This window comes from Oxyura jamaicensis, chromosome 13 (assembly GCF_011077185.1).
Source record: "Oxyura jamaicensis isolate SHBP4307 breed ruddy duck chromosome 13, BPBGC_Ojam_1.0, whole genome shotgun sequence".
NCBI classification, from domain to species: domain Eukaryota; kingdom Metazoa; phylum Chordata; class Aves; order Anseriformes; family Anatidae; genus Oxyura; species Oxyura jamaicensis.
This window is the reverse complement of record NC_048905.1, coordinates 5,731,639-5,752,940: the sequence shown is the minus strand read 5'-3', so window position 1 is coordinate 5,752,940 and position 21,302 is coordinate 5,731,639. Positions and strand designations below refer to the sequence as shown.

General features: G+C 36.2%; 1 protein-coding gene across 3 annotated transcripts in view; it reads right to left on the bottom strand.

Moving 5' to 3' along the window:
* The window catches only part of RANBP17 (RAN binding protein 17), a 169,213-nt gene that overhangs the window by 117,189 nt on the left and 30,722 nt on the right, over window positions 1-21,302 (bottom strand). For all 3 annotated transcript variants that reach the window (XR_004754341.1, XM_035338439.1, XM_035338440.1), the window contains exons 13-14: window positions 17,942-18,047; window positions 16,320-16,455 (exon numbers count right to left, since the gene is read on the bottom strand). Coding sequence is in view for 2 of the 3 variants with exons in the window: in XM_035338439.1 (XP_035194330.1) it covers window positions 16,320-16,455; window positions 17,942-18,047 (242 nt within the window). In the remaining variant the exon portion in view is untranslated. The remainder of the gene's footprint in view (window positions 1-16,319; window positions 16,456-17,941; window positions 18,048-21,302) is intronic.

Below are 21,302 nucleotides of genomic sequence, written 5' to 3'. Positions count from 1 at the left end.
ATTAAGGTTAAGCATGCTTAAAAATGAAACATGTTTTCCTCTAAGTATTTTCTCACTTGTTTTGGGCCCAAGTAGCATCAAAGGAAGTAGGAAGCGCAACGCCACTAACCTGGAGGTGAGGACACCGCAGAGCGATCAGCCTCCACCCACCTGCTTTCCTTCCCCCTGGCCCTCCAGAGATGAATGGAAGGTAGATATCCCCACAAGGTACTTCCTTATTGGGCAGTGAAGAAAGCAAAAGGTAAACTGTAACAAAGTCACACTCCCTCATAATTGACTGCTAAGAGTAATGCAACTATGCTCACTCCTTTATTTAAGGTTCCCAAAACACCCCTACGTATCATAGCTCAGTTCTATGTGACAGCCCTATATGCCTCTAGAAACAACACTATATATTTTACAATCTAAGTGTATTCAAGCTGGTAGTATGGAAGTGTTACATTGATTAGTTCTTGCTAGACTACAAAGCAAACAAGTATTTGATTATTCACTGCTTGATCACTGGAACCATTACAATCACCAGTCCATCACACTGCATATAATTCTGTTCGTTAACTTGTGCTCCCTCTGCTGATTTCCTACTTGCAACACAAATTATATCTTTCCCAATGGATGTTATTTATTTGTAAAGAAAATGGTGGATTTCAGGACACTAACAACGGAAGCTCCCTTCTCTTAAAAGGATTATGATGAACACTAATAAATATGAATCAAAGTTTCTCTCTGATTCTGGATATTTACTCTGCAAAATACAAAATTCCCTCCAACCCTAGCTGTTGAGGAGAACACCTGTTCTTCTTAGCTTCAAAGGGCACTGGCAGCCTGAAGGAGCAGTCCTGATCCTATACCAAATTTAACCACACTAACTCATGACTGTCAAACATCACTTACGCAGAAGGGCTATATATAATCTACAGGCAGTTGGTAAACCTAGAATTTCTCTCATATAGCGAAGATCATCTCTGTACTTTTAGTGGGAACGCTAAAGAAACAACTTTCTGAAAAGCTGATGATCTTGAGGAAATAAGCAGTATTTATCACCAGTCAATTAATTTCAAAAATGACAGACAGAGCAAATGATGGTGCAGCAATTCCTGATTTGCATGAGAATAATGAAATTATGAGTATTAGTAGAGTAAAAGTCCAGAGAAACAAACGGCCATTTTCCCTTCAATTCATTTGAATTTCCAATGATCATCATTTGTAATTTGAAGGATGGTGAGTTAAGGAATCTTCCCCAAAACTATAGAAAATAATATACTATTACAGCAAGGAAAGATAGAGATACCTGTATCTATGCAACAGATAAGTGGAAGGAAGCAGAACTACCAGTGAATTTTCTCTGTGCTTGCTGATTAGTCAAAATTCCAAAATCCCTCCCCTTGACCTAAAAACAACTAACTGACTTCAGTGATGGCTTAGGTGCTGACTTATTTTAGATAACTGTAGGCTAAAGCAGTGCTCTGTTATAATTCAAAGGATGTGTGTATTTATTTAAACATGTTATTAGTTTGACACAACCACGGAAGTCTGAATAACATAGATATACATGATCTCCTCAGGTCCACATTAGACCATTAGAAACTGCACTTCTAGAATTTATGTCTCTCTACTAGAAGATAACAATTTTGTAATAGCAATAGGAAGCAATGCATCTTATTCTCTCTCACAGTAGATTTGGAATGACTCTAGTTTCTGAAGAGCCTCAGCTGGATATGTAGCTGAACATGGGCAGTAGCGTATGGGAAAAAAAGAATCATGTATGTGCACTGCAACTACTGCGTGTCGGATTCTTCAGTTCATGGAAACTTACTGGTGAACTTGCTTTCTGAAAGAAAATCAGAAGTTGTCATATATCCTGCTTGGAAAATTATCTACTGCATGTATATCTAAGATCAGGGACCACACAACCAGAAAAAGCAGCTGGTATTCCCAGTCCTGATCTCAGCTGAAATCATTTATTTCATAGCATGTTAAAAACACTTTCAGAAGAGCCTCATTAGTCAAAGTTACAGAATTCAATATTTTGTTTGAAGGAAGAACAAAAGACTATTTAAGAAAAACATTATGCCACGGGAATTCCTAAAGTTCAACATGTTCATATTGTAACAGCACCCAAAAGAGTCAATAAGATGCGTGTGAAATGGTTTCCAACCTGAGCACTGTGGCCTTGCAAAAATAAGCTTATATCTATGCCTTGAAAAGTTTAAAGAAGCTTGCTTCTTGAAAAAGTTATGTCTACCAACACTACTACAGACACCTAAGCTGAAATTGCTCATCTCTTACTGGTTTAAAAAAAAAAGACTAAAAAAAAACCTCCCTGGCTTACTTTGCTTGGATGGGAAGCACACTTAGGGACACTTGTCACCGGGACCTGTATCTCATAAAGGTTCTATAGATCTGGAAGTGGCAAACCAAATCCTCCCTAGGGCAGAGAATGACCCAGGGTAGGCTCGTTTGCCACAAGACTTCCCAGAAGGCAGTCTTCCATGCAACACAAAAAATGAAATAAAGTAGTAATGGGTTTCTTTTCCTTTTTACTGGAGAAAAAAAAAAAAATCATACATACACCTAATAAAATTAGATAGTCTCTGATACCATGTCTTGTACGCTCTTTGGATTGTGACCGCCAAAGCCAATCACATCAAAGAAAATGTCTCCATATTTATTATTTTTAAGCACTATTTTCCCAGTCAAACTTGGAAACATAAAGACAAATGCATTTGGTATATCTGAGAATACCATTTTTCCCACAACAGTAAACTGGGATGAAAAGTGCACATGACCCATACACTTAGTGGAAAGCAGAAAAAAAAAATCAGATTTCATCACCCTGTCAGCCTGCCCACCTTCACCAACCCACTTCTGAATAAAATTTCAGAATGCTGCTAGGCTAAGAGTCTCATATCAACTCAATTTAATTGTCTTGGGCTTTCACAGTCTCTAAGTTAGGTAACCTTTTGCCTTTAGTTCTTACTCCAAATTTTCAAGGACATGCAATCAATCTCTCAAACCTCCATACCTAGAGCCCTAACATTAAAACTTCAGAAAACCCTTGTTGCCTCAGCTTCTGAACTCACTGGGTCTCACTGAATAGAAAACAACACCTTAAGCAGTAACTCAGCAAGTTGACTAAACTTCTCACGATCAATAAAATGCTAAAATAATGCTGTGAAGATCATCAACAGGGCTGCAGCACATCTCCTATGAAGACAGCCTGAGAGAGCTGAGGTCAGGGACTGGAAACATATAAGGTCAGGCTGGATGGGGCTTTGAGCAAGTTAGTCTAGTAGAAGGTGTCCCTGCCCATGGTGGGGGGGAAGAGTTGGATGACTTTTAAGGTCCCTTTCAACCCAAACCATTTTATGATTCTCTGATTCATTCAGCCTGGAGAAGAGAAGGCTCCAGAGACCTTATAGCAACCTTTCAGTACCTAAAGGTGGCCTACAGGAAAGCTGGGGAAGGACTCCTTATCAGGGAGCATAGTAAAAGGACAAAGGGTAATGGTTTTAAATTAAAAGAGAGTAGATTTAGATATTAGGAAGAAATCCTTCACTATGAGGGTGATGAGGCACTGAAACAGGTTGCCCAGAAAAGCTGTGGATGCCCCATCCCTGGAAGTGTTCAAGGTCAGGTTGGATGGGGCTTTGAGCAACCTGATTTAATTGGAGAGATCCCATCCCATGGCAGAGGGTTGGAATGAGATGATCTCTAAGGTCCCTTTGAAACCAAACCATTCTGCAATTCTTCATGTGTAGTTGTAAGAAGATACATTTGCAGAAGAAAAGATTGAAGTACATAGTTAAGGATCACCTGAAAAATAAATAATTCGATTGTAATCAGTAATCCTTCTACACATTTTCTACACTCAAAATTATCACAAGGAAAACAAATCTTAGTTAAGAATGAATCAAAATCTTCCTTTCATCCCCACTTTTATGACAGTTAAGGCTGCTAAGGAGCCCACAAACTATCTTTTTTTTTTTTTTTGTCAGGTTCCCATAAAAGTCACTCACACAATTTCCCCACAGTGATCTCTTGCTTTTCATTTCCCCATTATTTCATTGATTACTTTTAATGACAGAAACAGAAGAAATTCAGTATCTGAACTCCCTAAGCAAAGCACAGAAAATAAAGCTTGTAAGTAAGTAAATGAGAAGGAACTCACTAAAACAAACGACTGAAATGAAACATTCCACTAGGGTACTGGAGGAAGTTGCACCTAATTGATCTTTTGATAGGTATTATGAATTGTCACTTTTGTGTGTTCTTAACTCAAACAGTCCATTCCCTAGAAGAAGTATGTTTTAGCGGTTTCTCACCTGTCTACCACACGATCGAGTCAAGCACTATATGTTGTAGCCACAAGAACTAAAATCTAGTTTAACCCTTCTGTCACAGAGTCTCTGATTATAAAGCAAACCTTTATATCTCAACTGAAAAAGGGAAACTCCCCTGTACAGAATTACTGTTCACCTGCTCACCAACTACCAAACAATGTTATTGTTTCCTGTCCTGATGGGGAATTAACTACTCTACTATCTTTTCAGTGTCCTGAGATCCCGTCAATTAAGTGGAAGGAAAAGCTCAATTATGAGAAGCATAAGACTGTGCACTGCAGTTGCACAGACCACTACAAAAAAGGTCTTCAGTATTCTGGGATATATTTAGAGAGCTAAACCACTGCACTGTGTAATATTAAAGGCCTAGCAAATACCCATTTTACATTTTACATTACTAGTAAGTCTTTGAGAATGAAAGGCCGCGGCTGACCTGCTAGTCAACAGGAGGCAATGCTGCTGAAAGCATTTGGAAACACAGATGTAAATCCTCAACACTCATGCCAGTTTTGCCTGGAACATGTTAACTCACCAGAGAATACCTGAAGTTATGAAAGCATTGGAAGGACTGTGTAGGCACTATCCAAATGCTACGATAAGCCATGAACTGACATACTGGCAAGAACAGGACTGCATGCTGGAAACGCTTTCCTTGAATGAGCAAAATACACTTTCGGCAGAGGTTTCGGAGCAAATCTTTCTTGGTAAAGTTATTTTCATATAGATGCTAAAGGTAGGACACAGGAAGAACACCACAGGTGATTCAGAGGAAGTCCTTCACCAACTCACTTGCAACATTTACATTGATAGGGATATCTTCCTTACTATGCTAAACTCAGACAGAGTATCAAGCCACTTACACTCTTCTATTTGCATATGGCATGTAAAAGCAAGTGTATTCCAAATTAAAATCCTGATTCAGAAATCTGATGACTTCATCATCCTGGAAACTTTCCAGATGAAAGGAAGTGCAAGATAGAGGAAGCAGCTGAAGCTTCATTCATATCTCAAACCCCCAAAGGTTTCTTATACTATATCCTGAGTTTGACTGCTGCTGCTCTGCAGGAAATAGTTCTTAGCAATTCAGCTCCATTGACTTTATCTCTTCTGGAGTGGAAGTGATGTATTGCTGGCTAGGCTGGATAGTTAGGTGACAACAGCTTGATAAAGAGACGGTTGTCTGTACATGCTGCTCTGCAATGCTTGCTTCCCTTCTTCGTTTTTAAAGGATCAGCATCCATCTTTCAATACAAACACTTGCTATTAAGTCTAAAAAGCATGAGGAAAATATATGAATAAACCATCATAATAGACATGCAAGCCATCTAATCTTGTTTAAGGGGGGGAAAAACTGCAGTGATATGAGAGGAGAAGGTAAAAGGAGAAAACAGAATGTTCTTTGCAATTCTGGATTGTGCTAGAACTTGTGCCTCACAAAACAAGCAGAAAATAACCTGAGACTGACAGTTCACGTACAACACTTAACACAGGTCAGAAATATATATATATATTTTTCGTAAGGTCAAAAACAATTGACCTTGAGGTCACAAAGAACAGAATCTCGTACTTTATCCACTTAATTATCCCATTTGCTTCACATGAAAGCGTGGAAAGTATCAGTGTATAAACCTACTTGGAAAGATTGTTACTTGGGTAAGATATTACCTTCAGAAAGAAATCTTGATAATGAACTCAAGTTAGTACTCAAGACCAATTCCAATTTAAGAACACTGCTACCCCCCATATAAACCTAAAAGGACAACACAATTCTAGGAGATGGTTTCAGTAATATACTGAAATCACTGGTAACTACATTAAGTTCTTAAGCAATTTTAAGGAGATGCTAATCAGCTGATCAACTAAAACACAAACAGAAAAAACCCTTTTAGCATTGCTGAGCAGTACAGGCTATAAACACAGTACCTAACCAGAATTAGGTATTATTCACCAGTATCAACAAGAGCAATCAAACCTCTTAGGATTTTGCCTTTTTTTTTTTTTTGACAGATATACTTACCATGGTATTTTGCAGATTTCTTCCTCTCCGAATTAAAGAAATACGCAATTTCATAATTAAGTTTAACTTGAGTCATAAAAATTCCAGTAGCCTAATATTAAAGAATTATTCACTCCGATCTGAACTCTGATGGCTAATTTACTTACTGCAAGGTCTGTGAAATGAATTCATTAAGCTACTTAAATAACGAGGGTAAGAGGTCAAATTACAGCTACAAACTCAATAGATTTTAGATGAGTAAGTCACAAGATAGCCTGTTTCAGATGCCTTGTCTCCTACTTATTCCTTCTTGCTATACTGGTATGGGATATACACAGCACAAGTGAAAAGGTCCAGCAGTCAGAAGTTGCTCAGAGTCTGGCTGAGGTGAACTGAATTATCAAACAAAAACCAGTAGTGACATGGTGAGAAAACAGGTACTATCATTACAACTAAGTCCAATCATAAAGACAAAACAGAGCCAAGTAAGCCAAAAAGTAGAGGTACATGAAAGCAAAATTTGAAACTATTTTTCTAAAATAGGAAAAGGAATTATACTAGACAACATCAGGTAAAAGTTCCTAAACAATGCAATAGTTCTGCTATGCTAAAATATTTAAAATATAATTGCACTCAAGATAAAAAAAGAAATGCAGTAAGATGGATTCTGTTTAACCTGTATCCCTCCAGCTGCATTTCCTAAATTTCAATGTATGAGACAGGTAAGCAAACTTAGGGCTATCACTCGCATGCCAGGGGGTTAGAACAAAAAAATAATTCCTGAGTAGTCAGCTACTGCCATGCATACTTAGCACTTTTTTTTGTGTGTGTGTGTTGCATTCCTCCCAGTTGCCTAATGTAACTACTACAGGAAGACAAAACCAAACGAAAAAACATACCTACAACCCTTTGCAATATACTGTACCACTGTTTTATCAGCATTTTGCTGTTATCACAACTTCTCCCTTCTCCTGCCACCCGTTTAATTTGGTCTGGGCACTTGATATTTAAAAAGTAGCAGTCTTTCTCAAATCATAAATTATAATTGCATCCAAACAACCCAATAATGTATTCGCCAAATACTTAAGAAGTCAATAATTTGTAGTGGAATTAGGATTAGTTTTTAAGTCCACAAGTGATGGTATCAATTCTGAATCGTTTAAATATTAGTTTACAAATATTGCTTATAGCTTAATAGCATCATAGATGTAACTTCACAAAGATATTGGCTCTAGACAGTAATTATATCCTCAGCCTAATGTTGCAGTTAATGGACATACACATTTCAATGATAATTGCGATGCCTGAACATGATAATGTGCCTTTATTAGCAGCTACAAAATAAAGCTCAGTTACAGCCAACTGCAGAACTCAACTGTGCTAATTATTTATTTTTAAGATTGCCTGATTTGTGTTACAAAATTATAAAATAAAAAAGCACAGTACTTTACTGAAACCAATCCTTTAATTGCAAGTATGTAATTAACTAATGTCTACATAAAGGTTCATTCAGGTTGTAAGACGTTATGAGCAACGAGCTAAAAGCTAACAAGTTAGTAAGATAAAGGCATAGGTAACCAAACAGCAAGTACACAACAGTTTAAAAAAAATATTTTAAGAATTTAAATATTTTAAATTGCATCACAAAAGGAGGAAGAAGACTAGGACTATATGTATATATATTTTTTAATTTGGGAAAACAGAGAACAAAACATTAAGATAACAAGCAAACATAGAGGAGAAAGAGTAGTGTAGTCCAAGAAGAAAAACATATTGACTCCTGCATAAAACAACCAAGTAAAAAGAAAATGACACAACTGAAGATATGTAAATAAAGAATACTTTACTACTTAACCTGATGAGGAAACTCAGAGTTAAGGACTCTGCAAAGTCCTTAATGTTTGTCTTTACATCCTGATTGATTCTTTCCAAAACAGAATTTCCAAATTTTAAAGAAATTAAATGAAGCAATTCCTAAAAGTAGTTAAACAAGAGGAACAGTATATTGTGACCTAAAGTCTGCCAACACGTTATCAATAAAAATTGTTGCTTAGTCACATAAATTAAAATGTTTCAAGTTACGGTTTAGTCCCTTTTTCCTTTTTCTTATTTTTATTTTAATAAACAGAAGAGCAAACAATTCGGCAATAAGTATTTAACAATCTTTCAAGGTATTAGATTTCTTCAATGGAAATCCAACTATTTTTCACATGAAGCAAGAAGGTTTTCAGTGCAAGACACAACCCAAAATAACTTTGTATTTTTATAAACAATGACCCAATTAACTTAGCTTGTCCCATCTTTGGGCAATTAAGTTGAAATAGTAGTCCAGGAATATTGGTTATATTGGTTCAAAGTTCTTTCCACTCATGGAAGGATGTGGTCTGTGCAGAAAACTAATATTTTAGTTGGTCAACTTTAAAGCTAACATTGTTTAGAAGGAAAGGTTTACAAAAAAAGTCAGTAACAAAATTTCTTAGGTCGGATATTTGTACCCGTTCTACTGATTTTGAAAAATCCTGCAATATTCTTATCACCCACCACCATGCCATCTAGTTTGGTTTCTGTAGCAGCAGTCATGTTCTATTTCATTCTGCAAGGAGTGATACCTAATTTGGAGGCTTTTTATGACCAGCACCACGTAGCATTTCCTTCACATCATTTATCTGAAAAAAAACAAAAGATACCCACCATCCCTGTTGTGTCTGATAAAACCAACCAAGTCCTACTTGTGACATTCCTGTCCTGCATATATAGCTTTATGGCTACATGGTGCCTCAAAAGAAAAAGGATTTTGCAGCAGATGTTGAAGTTTTTCATCAGTACAAGATAGATCCAAGCTCCAATTAAGCTAATTCCCACTTTGCTTTCCTGTAGTACCTGCAAGGAGATTGGATCCAACACTAGAGGAACAGGATCACGCTGCCCCACAAAGAGCGGGGTAGCTATGGAACAAGAACATGAGATTTGGCCCAATGACATGAAAAACATCGGTGACAATACTTTTCTTCTGAAACAACCATTCTGTATTCTTCTTAAAATATGCCACGGAAATAAGTTGTACCCAATTCTCACTACAATGCTTCCTTAACAAACTCTAAATGTTAAACTTAAATGAGAGGCATTTCATGCAATCTGAAAAATATTCAGTTCAATTAAAAATAATTGATGCATGGTGAAATAATTCTTCCCAAAGCTGCTGTAAAATCTTCAAAAAATAAAGCTACTTAATAATTTTCATCTCCTACAGGCTAGAGAGAAGCATTATTGCATATTAAAAATTGGAGTGTGGTTTTCCCAGAGGTAAAAGAAAGTTATTAAAACAACCTATTTATTGTTGATATAACTATCCATTTGTGCTACACAAAAAGTAACAATTTCAGTACATTAAAAGAAAAGCTAATTAAGGCATAATTAGTATTTTCTATATTTTGATAATTAAGGGTTAGTTGGCTATTTCTTTTCAAATTCCTATTTGATGTACCCCAACAATGCCTTTAATGAGCAGCTAACGCTATTGAATCCCTGATGGCTGAGGAGTTTAGTGACCACTACTACATTACTTTCATTTATCACTGCCTCTTTACCTATAAATTAAAGTAGCCCTGTAGCTATGTTGATCTACTTTATATCAATTTCTTCATCCATATCAGCTGAATATGTATGGCATTAACCTCATTTACTAGTTTGGAAAAGCTGAATTAAAATGAGATCTAATTTCTAGTGCACAGAACAATTTCAAAACTGCCTGCTAATTTTCACCACCTGTCAGTGTTGTGATCTTCACCTCATTGTAATGAAATAAAACAGTATATATATTTTACAGCTCAGAAGAGGATAATCATTCATAAGTGTTAAGATATCATTAATCATGAAGACACTAGGACCCAGAATCATTTATGAGATGCACCACGATCCAACACCTTCACTTGCAAAGGTCCCCACTAAAATCAGTGGGATTCCTGCAGATCTCTGAGTCTCAGCATGTGCAGGGTGAAAGTAGTCAAAGCCTTCTAGCTATGTTTTTTTTTTGGTTTTGGTTTATTTTTTTCTTGTTGTTTGGTGGCCTTTTTTTTCTTTTTTGGTTAGGTCATGCTTCTGTGGCTGCAGGCAATGTAATCAAATATACATATACTGAAGAAATAGCAAACTAACGTAAGTCAACAGAATACACGTTACACATTAGAAGACAAACCTCTGTTCAGAGCTTAGATGATACGTGGTTACACGTGTTTTTTGCTTTCAGCTACTGCAAATAACATAGCAAGGAAATGATATTTTTCCTCCCCTCCAAACACACTGTAGTCTAAATTCTAAACCCTCCAGATATTTTTTTTTAATCATAATGCAGATCTATCTCACATGTCAAGTCTATAATTTAAAAGCTTTAAAAACACATCCAGATGTGATCCTAAATGTTAATCCAGTAACATATTTATACTGACCACATCAGCAAAAAAAAAAAAAAAAAAAAGTACAGGATAGAGTAAGAAATTCAATTTGCATCCCCCATCCTACTTTAAAATCATGCTTCAGCTTGTATTTGTAAAGGTTCCTTATGAAACATCAATCCACTTTCCTGTCCTTGTTTACTCTTACCTGCCCTAGTGTAAAAAACAGACCTGTTTCCACAGATTGCTCATCTGATGCACCTGAAGATGACGACATCCACCTCTCTTCATCTGTACATGGGGTTGTTTCCCAGAAACAGAAGAGTCAGAACTATAACTCCTACTTTTCTGCCACGGGTCCCTTTCACTTTTATTTAAGGCTGGAGCAAAGCAAAAGCATGGCTTGCTGGAACACCCAGTGATCTTCACTTTTACAGGTAGTGCTCAAACTACTGCCACCTGGTAGGTTAAAATTACCTCCAGAATACTCAAAACCCAGTAGGGTTACTGTTTGATTAGAATGAGCAGAACAAAAAAAAAATTGCTTTATGGTGGAGCAAAAATGTTACCTGAAGACATTTAAATTTAACTTTTAAACTATTTAAAGAAATACCAGTAAGTAATTTTTCACATACAAAACAAACCCCAAACTTGCAAGCTTAACTATTCTGATTAGTATCATGGGTGAGATTTTCAACAAACTGCTTTGCTTATAAAAGCTGAAAACAGAACTCCAGCAATCATCTGTAATCAGGCTCTGCTGAAGAGCACAGCTCCGTCTAAAACATTTGCTAGTACTAACGTTATTTTCACACGTTCCAGTTTTGACCTCTACACTTCAGGAATGGCAACAGTAAACTAAAGGGATAAACCTAGTTAAATAGCGCCACATGCTGTAGAAAGCACACATGACAAGTGCAAAATTAAGGAAGATAAAATTCTTAGTCTGTTAGAATGTAAAGAAAAAAACAGTGTGAGATGATCTACAGTTCTACACCCTAATTCTAAAGCTTATGTAATATTTATTATACACAATTGTTATGTAGAATCACTATAATAATCTAAACAATTTATTTTATTTTTTAACCATCTGAAAGCATTCACACCAAACTTGAAGATGCAAAGGAACTAGCAGTAAGAACTTTATTTCTGTATGTATTTTGCAAGAGCACACTGTAAGAGCAACTCTTAATTGTACCTTGAAAAAAATTCTTCAACCAGAACAATCTTTGGAATAACCTTATTGTAAGCTGCACAGATACAAAAAGCTGAACAGCACACTGCTACAAGTCATGACTCCTAGACCCAGGACTCCAGATTATGCAGACCCCTTAGCATTAAACTAAACTTCAAGTTCAGAAATGTTAGTAATTGTCTTCAGTAAGCTGAATTTCCTGTGAAATATTAACCAGCAAAACTTACCATCAAGTTACACTAGGATCTCCTGTTGGCAATGGCACACTACTGGTTCCAATGAACTGCCACTGCAGCCTCTCCCCAGGAGGGGGTTCCCAATAGATGCAGTTTCAACCACTCTAGGGACAGTTATGGACCTCTCCCAGTGCTTGTCTCTCTTGTTGGAAAAGGAGGCAGGCTCTCCATGTTCCAAGATACTGTAGTACCTGTCACCCTTATTACTCGTATTATTTCTCCATTCAAATAGACTATAATGAGTTATTGGGAACATACTGGGCTAAAATAAAAACCTGACATAACAGAAAAAAATGTGTATCAATGGTTGATCAACATAATGCACAATAAACGGGAGGACTCATTTTCCCCCTAAGCATATTTTATTGGCTAAGCCACAGCACACTACCATGGGCATTTATAATAGTCTTATCTCAAAACATGAGATTAGACCAAAGCATGACTTCTAATTTATTCTGTTCTTCATGGAAGAATGAATTAAGTACACCTAGACTAAATCAAAAGTCCCCAAATCATCTTGGGTAGCCTTCATCAACACCCTGCTATTGGTATAATTAAAAAGCTTTCCTGAAGTCTTCCTTGCTAGAAATTAAGCCTACTACATCACCTTTCCCTTAGAGGACACTGAAAGCATCTATCCGCTAGGATTCACTAGGATTTAGAAATATCCTTGACTTGTGTCCTACCCCAAAATTCTTTGCTAGGCAGCTGGTTCTATACAGATAAGAAGATATATTTATATACCTTGTGTTGTCATACTCTCCTATTTGCCTGCATTTTTATCAAAGGCATGGTGCCCACAACTAGACACATTGCAGGTGAAGCCCCAGCAGAATCAAACAAAACTGAGTTAAGAACCTCCAGCTCCTGACATAACATTCCTACTACTACATCCACAAATAGGTATTTTCCTCTGTGCAAAAGCAACACATACTGCTGAGTAACCCTGCCCGTAAAACACTCATCTCCACAGCATTCTGTGAAATAATGATGCCTGGTCAGAGATTTGCCATTGCTAGTCATAAGCCTAAATTTTCATACCTAGGCATGGCGCTTGATCAGCGTTTTCAACTTTCAGGCTATTTCTGTAGCTTACGAAGATCCTTCTGAATCCCAATCCTGTCCTTTGTGATTATATTTCTTCCCAGTCTACTGTCACTTGCAAATCTAAATAAATAATTGTACAGTTGTTCATGTGTTAACCATATCACAAAAGGAAAGTAATTCAAAATCATCTTTTATTTAATTAGTAATGTGTTGGATGTCAGGAGGCAGATTTCAGTGCAATATTACACAACTTATCCTAGTGGCTTACAGTGGCACGATAACAACAGAGCTGCCATTGTTTTGTAGATAACTACTAGAAGATGAAACTACAATTTCAGTACAGCACAACAAAGTGCTTTTCCAGCCAACTTATTTTTTACTACCCTGCCAGCATCTAAATCAGCAATATGCCACAAAAAGATCATTCTACATCAGCATTAAAACAAAATATATATTGGTAGACAGACAAACATCAATAGGGCTATACAGTACCAAACAGTCCTGTCTCGTATTTAACATAAATATATATATTCATTCACTGCTCTATCTAATTCAGAAGACGGTATCTTGATGTATTATTTTTGTATTGGAAATATAATGGTACCTAAAGTATATTACAATATCACAGAAGATATCTCCAAGATATTCTTCCTTAGACAGCAAGCCCCAGTGGACTGTTTAGTAAGAAAGCATTTATTTACCTAGCCAATCTTCCTTCTATAATGAGTTTGCTTTTATAATATGCACACATTTAAAAATGAGTTAATTAATGAACAAAATTAATATATTTATATGACTTGTTCTACAGTTTAATTCAACCTTCTGTAACCATTGTGTGCTTTTCTGTACGCAAGCATATGATCAAATAGAGAAATACTTCTACAAATTATTTCAACATGGCTGAAGCAAGCAAAATTTCCATTACCCATTCTCTAAATAAAGCCATTCAAGCAATCCTGAATATTTATATAAATGTGTATTAACTTAGTCATTTGATATACGTCTAATTTTTCTGCTTCCAAGAGCGAGCCTTTTTATTGCATATTTGTAGATACCTGCCAGCAAGACAGAGTATCAGAGGATTTACAACTGTGAGGGTAGAATGCCATCTGCTGCTACGCTTGCTGTTACAGCAGGATAAAACCAGAAGAATCATCATACAAGTGCTCTGCCTTCTGTTGCCTTCTTAGCCATAAAATATATACAAACATCTCATTTTGTTTTACGAAAAATTAAACAAAAAACCCCACAATATTTACACAGTTTTTGTTGTATGATCAGTTAAAAACCATGGGATGTGAACCACAGGATTCTATGAATGCAAATGAGAGACTGTTTTATCAGACCTACTAGAGCAAAACAAAGGAAAAGAAAGTGTAATTTGACTGCAAAATAAATTATGCTGGTAGATACTGTAATCAAACTGCAAAAAAACACATTTTGAAAATGCATTTGTATGAACTAAGCAGTTGCTAGACTGGATCTACTTAGAAACACCCCTTGAACCGTTATGCATCTTTGTGAATTTTTCACTTTCCCAGGCCAGTCATATTCAAAACCTAAGTCATAACCAAAGGCAGAAAATGGAACATGATGCATTGCCAGTTTGATTCACGTCCACTTATGGAATGGGGAAAAAAACAACAGAACTACCACCAAAAAATGTTTTCTTGAATTCAACCTTGTTTTCTCCCATGTCAGTAAGAGTTAATTCTTTCTGATCTAAGTGCTCGTCAGTAAATCAAATGGAAACATTACTCAGCATTTTACTCAATTATTTTCTCAGCATTATAACTTAATAATTACTCAGCATTTAACCTTCCACACACTATGCAGTCACAGAGGTAGTTTTACAGTCATTCAAAACATGTAAATTCCTACGTACAGAATTCTGGTGTGGCTGGCAAACAATCAAGTAAATCAAGTATTGCTTTTTTTTTTTTTTTTTCCTCTTGAGAAGGGAGCTCTAGGTGTGCAATGCTTCACCCACACTCCAGTTCTCCTTCCAGCCTTGCCTAATGAAGGATGTGATGCCTAGGTATTCAATCTCCTCTAACAATCTGTTACAGCATGCTATACATTGACTTCTCCACAGTTAGCATCCCAGTCAGTCAGACTACAAAAAGATGAAATCAAAACCCTCAAAACCGATCAACACTGGACAGAAAGACAAAATCATCTGGGAATTAGAGATGAGAATAACAACTACTTTGTCTCTGAATTGCCATCAGTACAAGTTTTCCTAGTGAAAATACCAGGAGCATGAGTACATTTGCACTCTGTACCTTCTGTAACTTAGCATTACAACACTGCACCATATTTAAAAATAACAAATCAGCTCTGACAATTGAAAGAACACATTGCTTTTATGAAAAAGTAATTCAGTATAGTGCAAAACTTTATTTTTAATTTTAAGTGAGAAACCATTCAATAAAGTTCAAACCTCAAGGAATAAAAGAATTCTTGAGATTGGGACTGTAGTACAGAAGTAAAAACAGATCTCAGTCACTGTCACAATTCTTGCTAAAGATTTGCTTGGGGCTCCAACCCAATTCTCTCGGTTTTTCTCAAGATCAATTGATCTCATCTTACTGACATTCTCTTTATAACATCTATATTATGACTGTCCCCTACAGTTAAGGTGAATTAACTGCTGCTTCTTCAAAAATGCATCTTACTTTTTCCTCTTCCCTATTTAAAATGCAGAAAAGCCAAGTAATGAGAGAAATACAGTGGAAACCACATAAATGAGTAACTGTCAAAAGAACAGAACTATTAAAAGAATAAATCTTGTGTACCCAGCTGTGAAATATAACACAATATAGCAAAACCCAGCTAAATGTTTGAAATAAAAAATTGAAATGCAAAGTAACCTAAAATTGTTTAATGAACACGGCTGTTAAAATATTAACTGCTTGCATGCTGAAACTCAAGAGCATACAAGATAAGGAAGCTTGCTCAGATGAACATCACACCAGTAAGTTACCTACCTATCCACCTGTCCAATCAACCTCCAGCTAAGCTCCACAGTTTATAAATGTAGGATATATTGGCAGGTCCATTGCTGCACAGGCTTTTCTATTTCAATTTGCATGGTTTACAGTAAATGTTTACCTTTGAGGTGTGCTGAAGCTGGTCCCCCACGTAGGTTTTGCGAAACTGATCCAAGAACCACAGAATTGCCAGTTCTACTTTTTCATTACTAGACTGTGGTAACTGGGCATCCATCAAAGATATGAGCTGAAAAACTCTTTAATGACAGAAAAAAGAAATTTTCAGGAAAAACTGTCAAGTTAAATGATATTGTAACAGCTAATTTCTTTAGGAACCCATCACCCATTTTTTGTTTGCCTAAGTATCTTCTAGGATTGTGTTCTGTTTAGATGCTAATTATGCTAATTGACCACTATTAAATATAAACATAAGCATAATGCTTTTCTAATTACAGTGTTGCTTAAATTTTCTCAGATGCATATGTTATTCTGTGGAGAGTTTGTAAAATATTTAATTTCTTAGAGCATTAATTCCACACTGAAAGAAAAATATTGAGAAGCACAGGTCACAAACTGCAAATGCTAGACAAGAGTTGTTCAAGTTCGCTGGAAGCTGAAACTATTGTATTTAGAAATAAATTTATACATGCAGTATGTAACACCCTGTCTGCATCATTTCTTCCTACTTCTGTCTCTCTTGAAACATCAGAACAAACATGTATTTTCTGACTGAAATCCTCACACAATGCATGTCTCCTTACTGGGACTGATTTCAAAGAATTGACTTCAGCTTTTATCAGCTAAGAGTATTTCAGCTTTTTTAATTTATGTTTTTTAAGTCATAAAATTATTCTCACCTTTTCCCAATGCTGAAATATATAGTAACTCGATTAGAAGTCAACAGCTACTTCATCTCTAAGCCTCTATATTAAAACCTCTCACTATTAATAAAAACATCGTAGAAGACTGCAAACACCACACAGCCCCAGGGTAGATTAGGAAGGCAAGAAACAAAGGAGAAAATGTAAAGCTTTTTATCCAATTCTAAACTGTGTGCCTTTTTTCATGTGTTAGCTAGTGGGTGTAAATACCAGGATTAAAGACGCATGCCCTTTTTCACATGCTCCTGGGCGTAAACAAGGATTAAGGAAGTGTTTGGTACATTCGTGGTGTTTACCTCAAAGAATGTATGTAATTTATAGTAATCCCTAGCACAACCCTTAAAGTTTGCATGATGGGGACTACAACACCCACATTTTTTAAATCCATAGCCTCATTTTTTATTCCAAATTCTAGTATTAAAGTTAGCCCAAGTTTTCAGTGGTTGACCAGCAGTTCCTTTGCACTCCTTCACTTGCAAGGCTCCTGATTAACATGAGGAAATAGTGCAGAAAATAACAAATAACCATACCTCACAATTAAAATAAATGTTTGTATACAAGCATAGCACAAAAATGAGAACAGTTAGCTACCCAGGCATATCTAAATACTGTTCATAGTAAGAGATGTATTTGCCTTTAAACCTCTTCCATTTCTCTGAAGCATCAATTTGAAATGACGGCCTTAATGACTTCTTCATTACTCAGGATGATGACAGAGGAAAGATCAAGGCAATTGGAATGGTCTCAGTCCACAGAAAGTCATACAGTCCTTGAACACCACCATCCAAGAACTGGACAAAGTATCAGCTGATACTGAATCACCAAAAAAAAAAAAAAAAAAAAAAGATGCAGCAACACTTACCGACAGGATAATTCTCCATCCATGGCATCATGTTCATCAGTACTAGTGTATGTCAATCGTCCCCCCACAAAAGTACCCACAAAATAGACAAGCCATGCCAGACGCCCTAATGTTAAAAAGAAAAAAAGAACAGTTACTGATGATAAACAGTTACTGATGGTAGCACAATACGCTTCCATAAGGTATCAGCACTTTTATGAAGTATCAGACTGGAATGCTGTCAAGAAATGGTTAAGTTTCTCCCTTCCACTTATTTAAAACCTATCCAGACAAATTAATTAACAAAATAATCTGAAGAGAACTGACAGATCAACTAGAACAGCCTGCTAAACTGGATGCATTTATAAACAAAACACCGAAGACCTAAGTCAAAACAGAAATTAAGCAAACCCAGCCTGGTAAAGATTTGACATGTAATTAATCCAGCATCTTCACTTGCCTGCTACAAATTATTTCACAGGATAGAACACTTGTATCTACAGTGGGGCAATAGCATCTGCTCATGGCATTAGGAACTGGTTGAGACTTTCTACAGTTTGCTTAGTTTCTTATTTCTATTTCAAATAATGTATTGTACCATTCAACTAATAACTCCAATTTTGAAATTGGAAAACACTTTGCACAAGTGATTTTTTTTTCCTGTTTTAAGTCAGATATATTCTTCAGGAAGAGACTCTGTAAACCACCATTAGTTTTAGAAGTCTCAGTGGGCTGTTTCCTAAAAAAGTTTGAAAGACAGGTCATACATTTCAAGCTATGTCATCATTCCTTCTGATCTTTCAGATTATTTAGTTGTCAGTTTCCACTAAATAACCAATGGATCCCAGCAAGATCCATTGGCAAAGTCCTTACCACGTACAGTACAATGTAAGGATCATGTCTGTAGAGCTTAGTTCCTTCAAACTGAAGGAGTTATTTATATTTTATGTATTTTGTACAGACTTCTAAATACTGAAATCCAGCTTTATAAAATATGGAACTCAAGGTTACAAACACTGAACTCAGAATTAACTTGGCCTCTCTCTGCTAGACGCTCATCACACTACAAACCTGGATTATTTTAATCTCTTTGGCACACTACAGTGTAATATCTTTCATCTTTGACCTACCAATACCTAACTGAGCTGTGCAAATTCCTGCCTCAGCTTTTTAAGCTGTGAATCCAGTAACTAACAGTATCCTCTCTCAGCAAAGATGCAGTATTTCTCCTCCAGTAGTGTCAAAAGTAAGATTCAAATACCAACATAACATATAGACCTGTGCAAACTTCAGGATGCCCCTAAAGGTTCCTTCCTCAACTAAAACGCACGGAGACTACAGAACAGTAAAGCCACTTTTAGACTCCATCGTCATTTGGCAAAAAGTACTTTGTAATAAATACAATTGAAATTGAAAATAACACAATGAATACAAGTAAATTGGAACAGTTTCCATGCAAGTTAAATCAAGTTGCAAACAAGGGTTCGCAATAACTGGGAGATTTACATAAGCTAGATGTCTTACCCTCATTACTAGGATTTTACCAAGTGATGACAGCATAACTTACAAGAGTGAAGCCAGTACACGCAGATGAATGAAGTGTCTTCAGAACACATTTGGAAGTTTAACATAAAGAGAAGACTACAGATAAGCAGATGTGGTCACATTACAACTTTAAAACATTCTATTTTGAGTATTTCTATACATATATGGGGACTGCTACATGCAGAGCATTTGCCAAAATCCTGGAGGTTTTATATCATGTTTGTTTCACATTCTCTGATAAACTACTCTCCATTCACTTAACATTAAATGGCACTTAATTTCCTCAGGTTTTGCATTGCTTTATTTTGGAAAGCCCAGAAATGAGATAAAAATGAATGCTCTAAATCCTAAGCTCCTTAAATTAGGAACCATTAATAGTTCTGAGATGTTCCGGCATTGTTATGGCCTGAATCTGGTTTATTACATATACTTACATATACTATAGAACTAAGACATTCTGTTTCTGTCACAGGTATATAGCACAGTGTATTCTACACAGGTAAGTTCTGTAGGTAGGAGAAAAGCCACTACAAAACAAAGATGGTACCATCAAATATAAACTAAATGACAATGAAGAACATGGAATAACATGCAGATGATTTCAAGACAAGTATTGGGAAGTAATCAGGTTTATCTTAAATCTCAGTCCTATTTTAAAATATTTCCACACAAATAGGTATACAATGAGTTCTGAAGCAGAAAACACTGTGACAAGGAACAAATATTGACTTTTGAGATGAGGCTTCTAAACGAGGAAGACTTCTGAATATCTTCATACATTGTTGCTGTTCCATTTGCAAATAATAATCTGAAGGGGTAGTTGATTCTGTCCTACAACAAACATATTTGCCTGTTGATATCAAGACCTTCGCTTTATCACCACCAGGACATCAGTTCCAAGAAAAACCTCATCAGACACACCACAGACTGCAGTACCAACAACTGTCAATTTAGCACACAGAGACTAGCACCATCACTAGCTAAAGGCTGAGGAGCTGAACTAAGAGAACAACTGGTACTCACATGAATTTAGCATTAACAGCTGCCAAAGAATGGCCGTTTGAAGATGGTATCAAAAAGCAACTCTGAAGTGCTACTGGCTGGTTTAAAGAGCAGAACAATCACTTTGGCTAATAACTTTTTTATAAATAAAAACCTGTCTTCCATTTTACAGATTGCAGTAGCTCACGTGTAATTTTACAATGATACTTGATGATTTTCTGATGCATCACTGTTCCCTCCTCTCTTACCACAATACCAATTAAAACATAACTTCCTTCCCTCTTTTAGACTTTCACTATTTAAAATTTTCAATGCATTTGCTTTTGCAGCTACTTAGACAGAGGATGTCTTTTCTTTTAGAAAATAATTATTGCAGTAATAATCTGTAATTATGGTTTATAACAGCAATAATCCCAAAGAAATCAGTCATTACCATAGATCACAAGTAATCATTAACTACTGTTAATGACCCATTTCTTGGGGATTATTGTTTTAGTAAACCATGACCACATCACTACCGATACCAAGAACAAGTCGGAATAATAAAATGGGATCTTAATATTATATTAACGTATTTTGCAACATTAAAAGCCATTAAACATCTAAATTTAACCAAGTATATCTAGGGGATGTAGCAGTTATCATTCATTATGAGCACAAATGTTCAGTTTGCAGTAAAGAAACAAAATTTAAACTGCGTCAAACATTTTCTAATGCATAAAGGCAGAGTCTCCAGAGCTCCGATACTGAGAGATTCCAACCAATTATTTCCTTTTGCCCCTTTTGTTGGCCCCCCCCCCCCCCCCCTTACTGAGTATAAATTCAGACTGTAGCT